This window comes from Poecile atricapillus, chromosome 1 (genome assembly GCF_030490865.1).
Source record: "Poecile atricapillus isolate bPoeAtr1 chromosome 1, bPoeAtr1.hap1, whole genome shotgun sequence".
Taxonomy (NCBI): Eukaryota; Metazoa; Chordata; class Aves; order Passeriformes; family Paridae; genus Poecile; species Poecile atricapillus.
Genome location: NC_081249.1, coordinates 127,310,464 through 127,327,083, shown reverse-complemented (window position 1 = coordinate 127,327,083; position 16,620 = coordinate 127,310,464). Strand labels below are relative to the sequence as shown.

General features: G+C 48.2%; 1 protein-coding gene across 1 annotated transcript; it reads left to right on the top strand.

Moving 5' to 3' along the window:
• Positions 1–2,188: 2,188 nt before the first annotated feature.
• On the top strand, positions 2,189–15,500 carry FADS2 (fatty acid desaturase 2). The gene is made up of 12 exons (XM_058835798.1): positions 2,189–2,659; positions 6,126–6,236; positions 7,238–7,435; positions 7,548–7,649; positions 8,135–8,260; positions 9,445–9,505; positions 9,836–9,912; positions 10,078–10,175; positions 10,740–10,836; positions 11,802–11,881; positions 12,908–13,033; positions 13,896–15,500. The coding sequence occupies exons 1-12, from the start codon at positions 2,453–2,455 to the stop codon at positions 13,945–13,947; spliced, it is 1,335 nt and encodes a 444-aa protein (XP_058691781.1). The 5' UTR covers positions 2,189–2,452; the 3' UTR covers positions 13,948–15,500.
• The last annotated feature ends 1,120 nt before the right edge of the window (positions 15,501–16,620 follow it).

Genomic DNA, 16,620 nt, shown 5'->3' with positions numbered 1-16,620 from the left:
AGCCCCATCCAACCTGGCCTGGAACACTTCCAGGGATCCAGGGATCCACAGCTTCTCTGTGGCTGCCTGTGCCAGGGCCTCAGCACCCTCAGAGGGAAAGATTTCTTCCTGACTTGTATCAGGCACACCTACATGATTAAAATCCCCAAATTCAAAGAATTTAGCAAACTTTTCCCTCATCACAAGCAACAAGTTTCAGGTCCACCTTAATGTGGTGTCTGGCTGTAATTTAGTCTGATCCTTGTCACAGGGTTATTTTGAACCAAACTAAATAAAACTAGCAAGTCTTAGCAAAACATTCCTGTCATTTCTGACTTTCCTCACCCCACACCACAGGCAAAGATTGTTTAACAGGCTGAAGCCATCCTGCAGCATTAACACCAGGCGGAAAGAGAGGAAAGCTCTAGCACAAAGCTAAAGAGATTAAGACTGGAAGAAATCCTTCCCTTTGAGGGTGCTGAGGCCCTGGCACAGGTTGCCCAGAGAAGCTGTGGCTGCCCCTGGATCCCTGAAAGTGTTCCAGGACAAGTTGGATGGGGCTTGGAGCAACCTGGAATAGTGGAAGATTTTTCTGTCCATAGCAAGGGATTGGAACTGGATGGTCTTTAAGGTCCTTTCCCACCCAAATCCTTCTGTGATTCTATGGCCAACCCTTTGGGTTCCTTCCCCTGCTTAGGCACACCCTCTGCCACTACAGAAAGGATTAATAGTCCTCCCACATATGCGTGCAAAATAATCACAGGAAAAGATTCCTATCGCCAGGAAAGCTGGGAGTCACACCTGGCTGGCTCTGGAAAGTGGCCACAGGTTCTGTCAGAGGTAAGCAAAGCCACAGGGAAAATGGTCTGTGTTGGTTTTGTCCTTGCAACACCACACCTTGCATAATCTAAGGACACGGAATTGTGAACACTAAAGTGCCCCACGGCAAGGAAAAGATGGCAAAGATGGCACTATCCCTGTTAATAAAAGCACAGCCTCGGGCAGGAGAGCTCACCCAGCTCTGCTTGTGACACAGGAAAGCTGTGAAGTCTGGCAGCCACCAGCTGCAGCCTGGCAAAACCAGAGCAAAACAATGCAGATTTCGGGCAGAACAGCAACAGCTCCTTTCTGAGCTCAGCAGTGGGAAGTGGGGTGAGAAGTCTGGGGGGGAAAAGGCAGAAAAAGGAGGAAAAGCAGGAAAAAAGTATGAAAATGAGGGGGAAAACTAAAAAATATAAAAAAGAGTAAAAAATAGTAAAAAAGGGTAAAAGAAAAGAGTAAAAATGGTAAAACAGATTAAAAAGAGAGGGGAAGGAGGAGAAAGGGGTGGAAAGAGGGGAAGCAGGAGGAGGGGTGAAGGGAAAAAAGAGGGAAAAGGAGTGGAAGGGGAGAAGGCAACAAGGGGGGAAGAAGGGAGGAAAAAGGGGGGAAGGGGGAAGAAAAGGGGGAAGAGATGACAAAAGGGGGAAAGAGGGAAGAAGAGGAAACGGGGGAAAGGAAGGAAAAGAGGGAAGGGAGAAGGTAGGAAAAGTGGGAAAGAGGATAAGGAGGAAAAGTGGGATAAAGGAAGGAAAAAGAGGGGAAAGGAGAGAAAGGTGGGGGAGGGGAGGGGGAGAAAAGGAAATGAAGAAAAAAATAATAACGAAATCAGGGAAAAAGAAGGGTAAAAAGAAGGGGAAGGGCAAGAAAAATGACGCGGGGAAAAAAAAAAAAAAAAGTCAGGGTCAGTTATTTTACAGCAGGAGCCAAAAAATCTCGAGGACACGGAGCTCGGAGCGGGAGGTGGAGGAGGAGAAGGAGGAGAGGGGCTCCCACCCTCCCGTCCCCCGGCGGTCCCGGCCCGCAGCCGCTTCGAAAGATCGGGACGGGCCAATGGCCGGGAGTGGGAGGGCGGCGGGACAGCCGGGATTGGCGCTGGGGCTCGGCTGATCCCGCTGGGAAAGCCCCGGGCACCGAGCGGAGCGGACGGGGGGGGGATGCCGGGAGAAGGGGGGCGGGATGCCGGGCAGGGGGAGATGCCCGTGGGGAGGAGAACGCCGAGTTTTGGGGGTGGGGGGGGGGATGCCGGGAGGGAGGAGAATGTCTGGGAGAAAGGATGATGCTGGAAGAGGGAGGGGATGCCGAGGGAGGAGAATGCCCGAGGGGGGGGGATGCCCGAGAGGGAGGGTGCGAGGGGGGGTGTGGGTGGAAGGGGCCGAGCTTCCCTCAAAACACAGGGCTATGTGCGAGGATAAAGTGCATCAGTGCGGGGACAGCCAGCCTAGGGGGCACTTCCGAGCAGGCGGAGAGATTCCGAGGGCTGCGAAGCGAGAAACAAAGAGAAGGGAGGACATGAGCGAAGGCAAAGGGAGGGAGCAGGGAACCAGCTGAGTTCAATCCCGCCAGGAAAGCTCTTCCCGTCCGGCACATCCCTGAGAGGCACAGGGACAGGTTTTCCCCCTTTGGTCGAGAAGACAAAGAATCGAGTGGCCCCATGGGGAAAGGGGGTGAGCAAGGGGGGGATTCGGGGGAGCCGGCGGCGCAGATCCGCTTCTACACCTGGGAGGAGATCCAGAAGCACAACCTGAGGACGGACCAGTGGCTGGTGATAGAGCGCAAGGTTTATAATGTCACCAAGTGGGCAAAAAGGCACCCGGGGGGCCACCGAGTGATCAGCCACTGCGCCGGAGAAGATGCCACGGTAAGGACCGACCCCCGCGGCTCTCCCGGCTCCAGCAGCATCCTCTGACAGCTCCTTCCCTCCCTGAAGGGAGCCAGCTGCCTGCTGTCCCCTGTCCCCATCTCCCCAACACCTGGCTCAGCCCTTTCGCTGCTCCCAGCTTGGTTCAAGCTGATGCTGGTCCCGCCCTGGAGCCGTGGTGTTCGGAAGATGGATTGAGAGGGATTGCTCTGCTTAAATCCTGCTGGTTTGCCTTTTTCTCCTGCTTGTGCCATGCCTCGAGCCCTGAATTCAGGAGCAAAGTTTCCCAAATCTCCCCTTTTCCAGTGTGGAGCTGGTGACATGCAGAGTCACACAGCCAAGCACAGGGAGGGTTAAACAGAGGCCAGGCTGTGTCTCAAAGTTGCTTCTGTGAGGAGGCTCTAAAACAAGGAGCTTTTTAGCTTTTTTTTTTCCCCAGGAGAAAATTCTCTGGAGAATTTGGTTACAGGTTGTTACAGAAAAGAGAAAAGGAAAAAAAAAAGCAGCAAACCATTTGCTGCTGCTCCAGCTGCTCCTTCACTGGGTTCAGCCACATCTCAGGTTTCAGCAGCGTAAAATATGTGAAAAACCAAACAACAACAAAAAAAACCCCTGCCTTGAAATAGGAACAAATTAGAAATAAATTGTTTGTTGTCTGGAGTTCCCTCAAAACCACCTTTCTCAGAAGTGCATCCAGAGAGCATGTTCTTCCCTCAGGGTGTGTTTATGAAATCCAAGCTTCCTCAGAGCTCTTCCCAAAATGTGCAGAGACCAAGCAGGAACAGGAACTGCTGGTCTCCCACGGCTCCTGACACTTTAGCAAGGAGGAGAAGGCTCCATGTACGACAAAATTATTTGGCAGAGCCTTCTCTTTTCATCAGGCCCCATTTCCCTGCATCCTGTGGTTATTTTTCGTTCTTTTCCTTGAAGCACTGATGCATTTTGGCCCTTCTGTCCCTTTTCAGTAAATCCTCTGAATGAATAGCTTTCTCCCCCAGAGAGATGGACCAGGTTTTGCTTTCAACTGCTTAAACAGAGAGCTGCTGAAACAGGAGGAGTTAGACTCCTATCCCCAAGAATTTAACTCCAATATCTCCATTAGCAACCAAAAAGCATCTGCTACTGCAGTTGTCTGGAATCCTTGAAAGGGAGGCTGAAACACAGGTTGGTGGTTCCAGGATTGCTGGTTCTCCTCCCACCTCCCCACCCTACATTGCATCCCACACTCAATGAAGGCATGGCCTTAAAAACGCTCTGAAATTGTTAAATCACCTCTCCGAGCACTAAACCAGGATTGGCATCAGTTTTGCAGCTTCCCTGTGATGAACAACCATTTACACCCAGAAAACCCTCTCTCATTCAAGGGGAGAAATGCTTGGCCTTGACCCTGTGTAGGTTCAGATTGGATTTTAGGAAGAAATCCTTCCCTGTGAGGGTGGGGAGGCCCTGGCACAGGTTGTCCAAAGAAGCTGTGGCTCCCCCATCCCTGGAAGTGTTCCAGGCCAGGTTGCACGGGATTTGGAGTAACCTGGTCTATGGAAGGTGTCCTTGCCCATGGCAAGGGAGTGGAATGAGAGGATTTTTGAAGTCCCTTCCAACCCAAACCATTCCATGGGTCTCTGATATTTTTTTAAACACAACATCCGAGTCTGGGCCAACCTGTTCTGCGGTCACCTCATGCCCAGAGCACAAAGGCAGGGACACTGCAGTGTCTCTGTCCCAGAGGTGGAGATGTCGCAGGGATGTAAAAGAAAATCCTTGTGCTGACTGCTCTAAGCATTCCCAATGCTCAAGTATAGCTCATGTCTCAATTATACAAAGCTTTTTTTCTCACCAAAAGCAGCTGGAATAATTCCCACATCCCATAAAACACTTTGGCTTATTTGGTCAGTAGATCACAAAGTTGGGAGGTCAAGTGCCAATATCACACAGCATTTCCCAGGGATTATCTTTTACCTTAAGCTTTTTATCTCCTGCAGTACAGAAGTGAGAACAATTCCAAAATTCAGATGCTATCTTATATTTTAGACCTATTGGTACAAGAACTTCATGAGATATACGTAACAACAATCCAATCCTTCCATCATTTGCAGGATCTCCAGGCAGTGAGCACCCAATCAGACCTCCAAAGACTTTTTTATTGCCAGCCGTTAAAATAACACTGAATCAACATTTTGTAATGCTTCTTATGTGTCACCCTCTGTTTCCCTTTCTTCCCCCCTTTTTTTTTCACCCAAAACTGCAGAGCCTTGCAGTAGACACAGTCAGCTATTCACTTCCCCCCTCATTCTGCTTTTCCTTCCTCTTTCACATCTTTTGCAAATTGATCCAGAGAGGGAAACAAGACACCAGAGTCAACATTTCAGTGACACATTTATGGGTCCGAGTTTCTATTGATTTTGGTGGACTTTGGGTTTGAGGTCGTTGCCTGGCATTTTTTAACTCCAGACTTTTAATGGAGGGCAGCTCACAGAAAGGTCAGCTGGACACAGGGAGCACTTTCCTGTCTGCCTTTTCTCTTTAGAGCCAGGAGGGAGATATTAGTTGGTCCCTACAATTGTTAGGCAATGGGACAAAGGTGGAAATGCTGGAGGCATGGTTCTCCTGACTCCTGCTTTTAATGATTTTTTTTTTTCCATACTTTCTTAGCACTTCATGGAACCAATCTTTCCTGTTGTCCCAGGTGAATTCCAAGAGCTGACTCAAGTTCTGTGCAGTGAGGAAAGGGCAAGGACAGAGTGAGGGTTTCTGATCTGGGTCAGCTTTCTGTCCCAGCTGCTGTCCTTGGGGTTAAAATTCCAGTTGTGCCATGTGAAAGGATCTGGCCAAGATCTCACTATGAGCATCAGGCACCTGTGGGATACAGGCAGACAAAAATATGTGGAAAGTGGAAGGAATAGAGAAAAAGAAGAGCCAGATAAACTCATGAATGCCAGGATCAAAATGACTCCACAAACAAGGCATTATTTTTCTGAAAAGTCACCACTCTTTCCTCAGCTGTTTTACTGCTGGGACTGCTAGACCTGACCAAAACACCCAGGAATATTTTTTGTGTTTGCAATCACATCCAGCTTCACTCACTAGAGTCAGCCCCTCTCTTGACTTGCCTCCAGGAGCAGACTTTCCAAGGGTATTTATATCCTAGGAGGGATTTGCACAAATTCCCCTCTGCCTACCTTCTAAGGGAATTAACGGGATTTAAGTATTTAGTTGCTTAGAAAGAATTTCTTGAGGTGCCTTTCACCATATGGCTGGATGCCATCCCAGGTCTCACCATTCCCAGGACAGCAAATTCATCAGGCTTTAATGGAATTAATGTCCCAAAAAGTGATCACAGAGCTGGAGGTCACCTGGCCCCCCTCTTCCACAGGTTCCACAAGTGCTGGAGGTGGGTGGGAATGACACAGTGAATAGGAAGCACATCTTAGTCCTGGATCTCACACAGTTCCTCCTGTTTCCACTCCAGGATGCATTCCAGGCCTTCCATATCAATCCCACCTTGGTACAGAAGTTTCTCAAGCCTCTGCTTATTGGAGAACTCGCTCCAGGGGAGCCCAGCCAGGACCGAGACAAAAATGTGAGTATTTATTCCTCAGATGGGGTTCAGAGTGGTTATTCCCATATTTTTTTCCCTTTTGGGATGCTCTCCAGAGAGGGAGAGAAATTCTCAGTGACTGAACATCTCCATGTAGCCCTACTTTCTATTCTATCATGGATTCAAATATATGTGGAAAGGAGGTGACACTTTTGGCTGTACAAACCTTTTCTTTCCCACAGAGCCACCAACAGCCAATTTCTGGCATCCCATTCCAGGCACCCAGGCTGGACTGAGCCCATCCTGAAGGGAAATGGAAACTGAGACATGTGGAGTGGGAAATGTGCACCAGCCTCTGGTGACTGTGGTCCCTTCTGCTGCTCTGTTGCTGGTGACCAAGCTCCAAAACACAAGTCCCCAGATGTCTCATTCTGGTGGCCTTGCTGAGGAGCAGCAGCCACTGCCCATCCTCAGGGCAGCTCTGTATCCCTGCTCATCCATTATTCAGGCCCAGAATGTAGCACAACTGGCTGTGGCCAGGAAACTCAATCCTGCCCTGTTCTTTGTGGCTGGCCATGATTGTGATATATCTGTGTCACTCACAATAGAGGGGACAACGCTGGCCCCCAGTGACCCAGGAATGCTCCTCATGGATGGCTGCACAGGAGCTGGCCCTTGGATTGAACGGATGACGGGTGATAATGGGTGCTCATTATAGAGCTCTGGAATTAGGCACAATAGTACTGAATTCCCTCTTGCTCTGGCTTCTCCTTAGTGCTTAGGAAATTCATTCAGAGAAGAGCCATCAGGTGATATGACACTCAACAGAGCTTGGATTACTCTCCTGGCTCCAGGTCCAAAAGGTCAGGATGTGGGTTCAGACTGGCCAGTTTATTCATAGGAATACAGGGCAAAAAGCTGGAATATGGAGCCAGGGTCCTTAGGATGGAGCTCATCCTTCCTCCATCCATCCATCCATCCATCCAACAACTCAGTCAGGCTCACTTCCAAGCCTCACCCTGCTCTTGCCTGTCCTATTGCAGTCCCAGCTGGTGGAGGATTTCCGGACCCTGCGGAAGACAGCGGAGGACATGAACCTGTTCCGAGCCAGCCCCTTGTTCTTCTCCCTTTACCTGGGCCACATCATTGCCATGGAAGTTTTGGCTTTGCTCATGCTTTTTTACTTCGGGACCGGTTGGATCACAACACTCATCCTTGCCTGCATCCTTACAACTTCCCAGGTAACAAAGAGAGATCTTCTCACACTCCCAACATGCCCTCCATCTCCATTTCTTTCCTGCTTAGCTCAGATTCCCAATAGCTTCCTAACTATTTGATTTCCCCTCATCCCAGGCCCAGGCAGGGTGGCTGCAACATGATTTTGGACACCTCTCTGTCTTCAAGAAGTCTTCCTGGAACCACATCGTCCACAAGTTTGTCATTGGACACCTGAAGGTAAAGGGAATTATGGAGCCAGGGAATTCTGGGAATTCTACTCTGGCTGTGGCAGAGTAGGTACGGGAGGCTCTCAACCTTCCCAGAGTGAGCAGAGGCACAAAAAAAGTTGGTGACCATTGCCCATGGAGCAGCCTGGGCTAGTGGAAGGTGTCCCTGCCTATGGCAGGGGTTTGGGACTGGATGAGCTTTAAAGTTCCTTCCAACCTAAACCATGTCAGGATTTTCTGGGAAGACACAGTAACTTGCTCAGAGTGTATTTACTCTGTGTTCTTTCAAGACGGATGATCCTTAGGGATCCCGCTGGAAGCAGCAGTCTCATAGCAACCAACAACTCCACCACTCCCTGCTTGCTGCTCTGTCCAAAGCAAATCCCACTTCAGCCACAATCTGAGTCACACCACTTTAGTTCTTATAAATGATTGGGTAATCCCACCTTGGGAGCAGCTCTCCAGGGATGAAAACTCCATGTTCTCCTTGCCCAGGGTGCCTCTGCAAACTGGTGGAACCATCGCCACTTCCAGCACCACGCCAAGCCCAACATCTTCCAGAAGGACCCAGATGTGAACATGCTGCACATTTTTGTCCTGGGAGACACGCAGCCTGTTGAGGTAAGGAAAAGCAGGGAAAACATGGAAAACTACTGTCCGAGAGGGCCTCAGAGAGTGCTTGCGCAAATCCAGGAGTTGGCTCCCATTGTTAGACATGACTTACGCAGGCAGAACTTCCAGGAATGCTAGAAAGGAAATGCTTAATCCAGGGGTTTCGTCCGGCTACTTCGTCTGACAGGAGTTTGGAGCCAACCCTTGGGCTGAGGAGCAGCATTTGACTACTAATTCCCAATCCATTTCCTGTGCTGACCACAGGAGAAAGTGTCCTGGGTTAACTTGGGAAAAATAACACAGATGGGATTGGAGAGAAAGCAAAAAGCCACTAAAGGCCACTTTATCCTGCTGGCTTTAAGTGCTAACGTGAGGGGGAAATACCTTGTTCCTCAGTATTCCAGCAGGAACATTTCAAAACTGACCTTCCATTTCCATAGAAAATATCTTCCAGCATCAAGTGATTTTAATTTTAATTCAATCCACCCCTCCAGAGCCAAAATATTTACTTCCTGTTTATAAAAGCCTACCCAAAGCACTTAAATCATGGAGTTTTTCACAATGGAACAAGGATTTCTAGTTTTAGAAACAAAATCCCAAGAAAATGGACAAGCAAAAGACAACACAGAGAAATACAACATTAAATATGGCTTCACAGCCAGATTTTGTGTTCTTGAGAAAGCAGACCATGGTTCTACTACTTAAAGGAAAACCTAAACATTTGTGATAACAAGGAAAACTGGATTTCCACCTCAAAATATCTGATATTAAGCCAGAATCAGTCTATCCCAATATTCTCACACTGGTATAAAATCCTTTTCCAAATGACGCCAAGCACACAGCCTTGCAGAGCTCAGCCCAGAGGGAATAATGTGCCTGATTTATTGGTGTTACAAGCCTTCCCTTCCAAAAAATCAGACTTTATGCCTGTCACATTCATATTAATACAGATGGAGATGCTGGCAGCTCTTCTGCCAGACAGGAATGGCAGAAGGTGAAGTGCATCAAAATTCCATCAAGTAAATAGAAATTATCTTTAAAAACCTAACACAATGACAAAGTCAGGACATTTAATCACACCATGTCTCTTTTTACCTGCTGGTGGGAATTCAGTCAAAACTCCCTGGTCAATAAATTAAGAATTATTGCAGAGAATCTGCTCTTATCTGAGAATGTCTCTTTGTGTCCTGCAGTATGGCAAGAAGAAGCTGAAGTACCTGCCTTACAACCACCAGCACGAGTACTTCTTCCTCAGTGAGTATCCACCCTCCTCTCTTCCCTTTTCCTGGAATGCCACTTGTCCTTTCCAGCCCTCACTGTGTGAGCAGAGCAACTCCTCAAATCCCAGCTCATCCCACCCTTCCTCAGGACCCTTTGCAGGTCCCAAAATCAGCTCAGGGATATCCGAGCACCTGGAGCATTGCCCTGTAGAGCAAGGGGATGTAAAGCAGCTAAGGCTGGGAATAACCTCCATGTGAGAGGCTCTGTGGGAAAACTGAACGTTCCCAGTTCCATGGAACAGTCCCTCACGTCACACACCTTCCCACCCCTCTGATGGCCAAACCATTTCCCTTTGCCTTGCAGTCTTCCCGCCTCTGCTCATCCCTGTGTATTTCCAAATCCAAATCATCTCGACCATGATCAAGCGCAGGTTCTGGGCGGTGAGTGAAACATCCCCTCCATCCTTACGGGGTCTGGCTGGAAACTGGAGCAGAGAGGGAGGCCAGGGGGCAGGCAGGAATTACCCAGTGCTCCCAACATCATCAGCAAAGACACATTTTCCAAGACGGGCAAAGTGATGCCTGGTGTTTTCTCTGTCCCCCCAGGACCTGGCCTGGGCCATCAGCTACTACCTGCGCTACTTCATCACCTTCATCCCGTTCTACGGCATCCTGGGATCCCTGTGTCTCCTCACGTTTGTCAGGTAGGGGATCCCTGCTGCTCTCCCATCCCTCCAGTGCTGTCTGAGCCTGGCCTCAGCTCTGCTGTGTCCCATTGCTTCACTCCCCTGTCAGCATCACCAAGTTCCAGCTCCTCTGGCACTCTTCCTGCATCTTCCCCTGCCCCATGATGGTCCAGTCAGGATTCTCCTGCCTTTCCTCATCATTCCTTATTCTCACACACTGCTGACCCCGCTTTGGTCATGGCTGGACCCTCCCAGAGTGCCTCATCCCACTATCTTCCCAGCTGACTGTGGAAGTAATTCTGTGCATGCTCCAAGACTAAAATCAAGCTGGAAAAGTTATCACAAGCAGCCCATTATTCCCAAAATTTTTGATGAAACTCAAAATGCAAGAAAAAAAAAAAAAAGCAAAATTGCAAAACTGGATCATCTGCTCTTGCAGAAAACAGCCTGGAACAAGGATGATTCCAGGCAATTCCTTGTCAACACCCATCCAAGTCTCTGTTGCTTCCTGCAAACCCCACTCTAATTACCTGATATCCTCACATCCGATAGAAATTGTCATGATTTTTCCTGGTTTTGCAGGTTTCTGGAGAGTCACTGGTTTGTGTGGGTCACACAGATGAATCACATTCCAATGGAAATTGATTCTGAGAAGCACAGAGACTGGCTGAGCTCCCAGGTAACTGGGAGGGGGGAAAAACATCCCTGACTCACCCCAAAATGGGATTTACTCAAAGAGTATGAGAGTTACCACCACCCCCAGTGATACCACCACCCCTTACTAGGATAGAGTGTCTTGTCCATGACTTCTCCCATAAAGATGTTCTTCCCAGAGCCAGCAGCAATGCTGGGGAAAGACATGGAATTCCAAAGTTGTGCAATTACTTTGACAATCAAAAGGTTACCTGCTCCTGGAGGGAAGTTGAGCGAAGGGCTGACTGTGGTGACTGAAGCTGGACGTGACTGCAAATCCAAAAAACATTCCTGTGTGTTTTGGCCACAGATCTACACAGGCCTGTAGATCCCAGCAATAAAATAGCTGAGGAAAAAATGTTGACTCTTCATTTTGGAGCCTGCCTTTGTCCTTTTGTTCTAGAAGATGAGTAATTGAGTGCTCCCTTTCCTCTTCTTTATTCCAGAACCATACTCTTGGTATTTTGGCAGTTCTATCTCCCTGTAAATCCAAGTAAAATGTGTGAGGGAGAAACCTAATCAAAAGTTTGGTTGAATTTTAAGAATCTGAAGAAAAAAAATCTATTTTTATGATCATTAATGGCCACAATACCTAAGAAATATTCTCAGAATATCGATTTACGGCAAACTGTGCAATAACTACACAGGGATGGGGAAGCTTTGTGTCCATGCATTTTCCTCCTGTTTTGCACCTTGGTACTGCTGTCAACCCTCTGATCTCCAATGAGGGAGGCTGAGATTTAGGAATCTGGGTTTGGGCTGCTCCATTACTTCACCACCAGTGAGAGTTTGATTACCTGAGGCTCTGAGAGAGGATTAAAGCTCCCCTTGCTGCACCCAGCAGGCCCAGCATGGCAGGCTCTGCACTCACAGAGTTCAGGGAAGAGGAATTTCACCCTGGTTTTGGGATGAGCCATCCCTAATACTCACTGTTTTCTCTCTCCCTGGCAGATAGCAGCAACCTGCAACATTGAGCAGTCCTTTTTCAATGACTGGTTCACCGGGCACCTGAACTTCCAGATTGAGCACCAGTGAGTACAGAGCCAGCATCGTGAGGGCACTGCCAGCTTGTCACAGCCCAGGGGAGGGAATTATCCCATGGGGAAGGATTGTATGCCAAGGAAACAGAGTTTCAGACTACACAGGTGTGGAAGTTGTGGCTGCCCCATCCCTGGAAGTGCTCAAGCTGAGGTTGGATGGGGCTTGGAGCAGACTGCGTTAGTGGAAGGTGACCCTGCCCATGGCAGGGCAGAAACTGAATGAGCTTTAAAATCCCTTCCCACCCAAACCATTCCATGATAGCCTGCTTCTATTACGGCCATGACATTTTTCTCTCTTCCTCCAAAGCTTTCACTTTCACAGCCTTAATTTAGGGTTTAATTAGGAGTTGTCATTATGCGTTTACCAGTTACAAAAGCTCAAATCCCAAGCATCCACCTCAGAAAACTCTCCTCACCTAAAGCACTCCAGTGTTTTATAGAGAGTGGGACTGTGTAGGATGCTGGGTACCAGATTCTAGAAAAAACATGTAAAACAGGGCCATATGGACAGTCTGTTGCCAATGGCAACAGAAAATGTAAAAGAAATTGCTTTTAGGGTGAGGCTGGCTGTTTTGGGAGCCAGCTTAAGAAATCTCCATGGAAGAGCATAGGGCAAGGTGCCCCCAAAGTCCTTCTTTACCTGCTTCCAGAAGTGGAAAAGCAGGTCACTGGGAATTCAGTTTGGCAAGAAACAACTATTCCCAGAGGAATTAGTAGCCGTCTCTGAGGCTGTTCCCTCACTCCTGCTGCCCTCTCATTTCACTCGTATCCCTTCTTGCACAAACTGGCTTTCAGTGTGTCCTGAGCATGGCTTTGCTTTGAGGCATGACAGGAAAATCAATTTCCATCACCTCCTTGAGACAGAGAAGTGTAAAGCAGGGGTGTCTCTGTGCCTCCCTTTCCAGCTTGAGGAGGAGGCAGCAACAATGAGCCCCTGAGGATGCAAACCCTAATGCCCATCCCTTGTCGCTTGTCTCGTGAGTTTTCTCAGCTTTATTTCCTCTCTCTCCTCTCCAGCCTGTTTCCAACGATGCCACGGCACAACTTCTGGAAGGTGAAGCCTTTGGTGAAGTCATTATGTGCCAAGTATGGAGTCCAGTATGAGGAGAAGCCTCTTGGGAAAGCATTTGTAGACATCGTTGGGTAAGGCCCTCCTGATCCCACCTGCAGCTCATTTTTCCAGGGACACCTGATATTTTCTAGCAGAGAGGATCCAGGACATGGCAGACCCTTCAGAAATTTTTGTTGTTGCTGTCAAAGTACCAAACAGTTGACCTTTAGATGGGTACAAACCTGATCGTGGCATTTGGGATCATGGTGGCTCAACAGAGGTGGGATCGATCTTAGAGGGCTTTTCCACTCTTAATGATTCTGGCTTTTATACCACCCTGTTCTGACAGCTGCCAGCAGATCTCCTGCTGCAAAGTGAGATGAATCAAGGGGAAACAGGTCAGGTTACAGCTCCTGCTGTGTCCCCTGAGAGCTCTGCCAGCAGCAACAGGCAATTCCCTACAGGCAGAGCTGGAGACCAGTCTAACAGTGCTTGTCAGCAGCCTCGGTGTTAATGTTGCTGTCTCAGTTCCTCCAAGGGGAATAATTCATGGCAGGGAACATGAGAAAGCTCTGCAGTCCAGGCACCTCCAGCACAAACCTCTCTGAACATGGGCAGATTAAAGTGGGGTGGTCACAATGGCAGGAGAGCTGGTTCCAGACCTGCTTTTGTCCTCAAATCCAGTTAGGACAGGGCCACGCAACACCAAAGCACAGCAGAGTGAAGCCTGCAGGGTCCCAGGAGAACTCACAGCTCCTTCCAGTGCCTAAAAGGGCTCCAAAGGAGCTGGAGAGGGGCTTTGGACACAGGTCTGGTGTGACAGGACAAGGGGGAATGGCTTCACACTGACAGAGGGTGGGTTTTATGATTGATATTAAATTTCAGTAACAGCCTTCTCTGCAGGAAAAACATGACAGAAGCAAGATTCCCAAACTTCTCCTTTTCTTCTCACAGGTCCCTAAAGAAATCTGGAGATCTCTGGCTGGATGCTTATCTCCATAAGTGATCATTAATCTTTCTGGGGAGGTGTGAGTGAGCGGGAGGGATGGGGGGGGGCATGGGGGGGATCACACTTGTGTCTTTTACTCTCAGATCTCTGTCTAAATCCACGGTTGGAGAGGAGTTTCTGTCTTGTCAGCTGCTTCTGGTGCAGGCCCAGACAACCTGTTTTAATCCAGGCAGATTTAAAATGTGCTCCAGAGAGTGGAAAGCGAGGCCAGCAGTGCAAAGAAGGGAAGGTTGGGAGAGGATGATGAGGAATGTTTAAAAACGGGGCATTAATATCTGACCTTGACCTTCTTTTCACAAGATTCGTTCTCATTCTGCCTAAACCACACAAACCCTGATTCACACCCTAAGGGTTTTTAGGCCTCAGTGAGTGCTTGCAATCCAAGGACACCCCAGTCAGCTCATGCCTCTTTCCCATGTTTGTGTGAAAGAGGAATCACATCCCACAGGACCGGCAGCTGCTGGACTGTGCTTCCAGCCTTGTCCAGAACCCAGCTCCCTCCTTTCCCTGCCTCCTTCCCTTCTCTAATCATAGCATCCCTCTAGTGCAAGCTGTGACCCTGGCCCTGCACAGCTAACCCCTAACCATAGCAGGGTTAACATAGCCGTGGTTTTAGGATCAGCCCCTCTTCCCAGGGCTCTGTAGAAGATTTCTGGGTTTAAATAGCAAAATATCTCCTTTAGAAGAAGTTCTGTTTTCTCTTTAATGAGGAGCAGGTCTGACACATCGAATAACCAGCAAATCACACAAAAGACCAAAACAATCACACAAGCAAAAAGTGCTAATTGCTCCTCAGTGCTCCAGGGGAACCACAAATGGCCTTTTCACCATCCTGCCCTGCTGAAACCCAGAATCCTGCCTGTCTGCACATGCCTGCCAGGCACCGATCCTCTTCTTGCCTGCCCGAGGCCAGGAGCCATGGCACTGTTCACCCCTCCCTTGGGAACAATCACAGAAGGAAAGGAGCTCTCCCTGCAAAAGGAGGAGCTGCTGAAACAGACAATCCCAGCTGGAATCAGCCCTGCCCAGGCTGTGCTGCTGATGTGAGAGCTTTGGAGAATGCTCTTACAAGTTGTCTAAAACTCTATTTTCTGCCAAGCACCTAATTACCAAAATTCACTAATGGCTGATCGGGCTGTCAACTTATGGTTGAAGCTTCCAGGTGCTTCTGGAACAGGTACCTGACCCCAAATAAACCAGGGGTTCAGGTTCAGCTGCAACACTACAGAAGAGGTATTTGGTTTAGGACAAAGGACGTGGTTCCAAAAGCAGCCTCTAGCACCAGCATCTGTCTCAGTGCTCCCTGGAAACACCAGGAGGGAGACTCTGGTTACTTTGCACGCCTCATTACTTCCCTCAGCTCTGAAACTGGATCTCCTCTATCAAATCCCTGAATCCTAGCAGCATCCCACAGAATCAGCAAGGTGCTTCATCATGAACAGAGATGACTCTGGGACTGTGGCCAGCATTGCAAAAAAAATAAAAAAAAAATAATGTATTCCCTCCCTGAGTTCTTTGGAGAATAAAATGAGATTTTATCTTTGCTTACAGATGGGGAATGAATGTTTAGGGTGAAAAGCTACAGAAATAACATCCTTCTGGATGCTGTGATTTTCCAGGCAGGTAGTAAGGAGCTAGCCTGGAATTTGGCTAACCTCATCAGTATTGCCTTAATTTGTGCACCCCTTCCTTGAATGTACCTCACTGTTCTCCAGCAAGGATGACCACGAGTACAGTGGCATCAGCAGTGAAAGCTTTTAAATATCCAGCTTATTTTTCTGACAGCCCTTGGGTTTTTTGTCTTATTACCAGAGCAAATATTTTCCTCCTTAGCCCTGTTCTTCTTCTCTTCTCTTCTCTTCTCTTCTCTTCTCTTCTCTTCTCTTCTCTTCTCTTCTCTTCTCTTCTCTTCTCTTCTCTTCTCTTCTCTTCTCTTCTCTTCTCTTCTCTTCTCTTCTCTTCTCTTCTCTTCTCTTCTCTTCTCTTCTCTTCTCTTCTCTTCTCTTCTCTTCTCTTCTCTTCTTGTCTCCTCGCCATTTGGGTTGATCTTGGGGAAAGATCAGCCCTTAGGCAAATGGGCATTTTTTTCCCAGAAAAAACTTATTATTTTTCCAGGAAAATCCTCTCTGGCTCATGTAGCTTTCTCCTCTACTTCCAAAAAATTCCAGCTTTCTTAGAATTTGAGTTGTTTTCTATGTGCCTTGATTCCTTGTTGACATCCCATCCCTGCAAGTGTTACAGGCCAGGTTGGATGAAGTTTGGAGCAACCTGATCTAGGGAAGGTCCTCCATGGCAGGAGGGTGGAATTGAATGATCTTTATTGTCCCTTCCAACCCAAACCATCCCAGGATTCTAGAAGCTCTCCACTCTTTAACTGAAGCATGTCAAAGAGATCACTGACAAAGAGCCCTGGAAGTCTGGATCAATCTGCTTTGTTATCATTGTTCTCCAAGTAAAATTAGTTTTATCTGGAGATATTCCAGAAGTTTCAGTAAGACTGGAAATGTAGATGGATATAAACTTCCCATGAGCTATGTCTCCAAGGCAGCAATGAGTGAGATACGAGCAGGTTAAAATCTGCCATCAAAATGGCCGAAACACAGAATTTTCAGCACAGCTTTGCCCAGCTTTCTGAGGACTCTTAACTAACCAGTTTATCTGAAAATAATG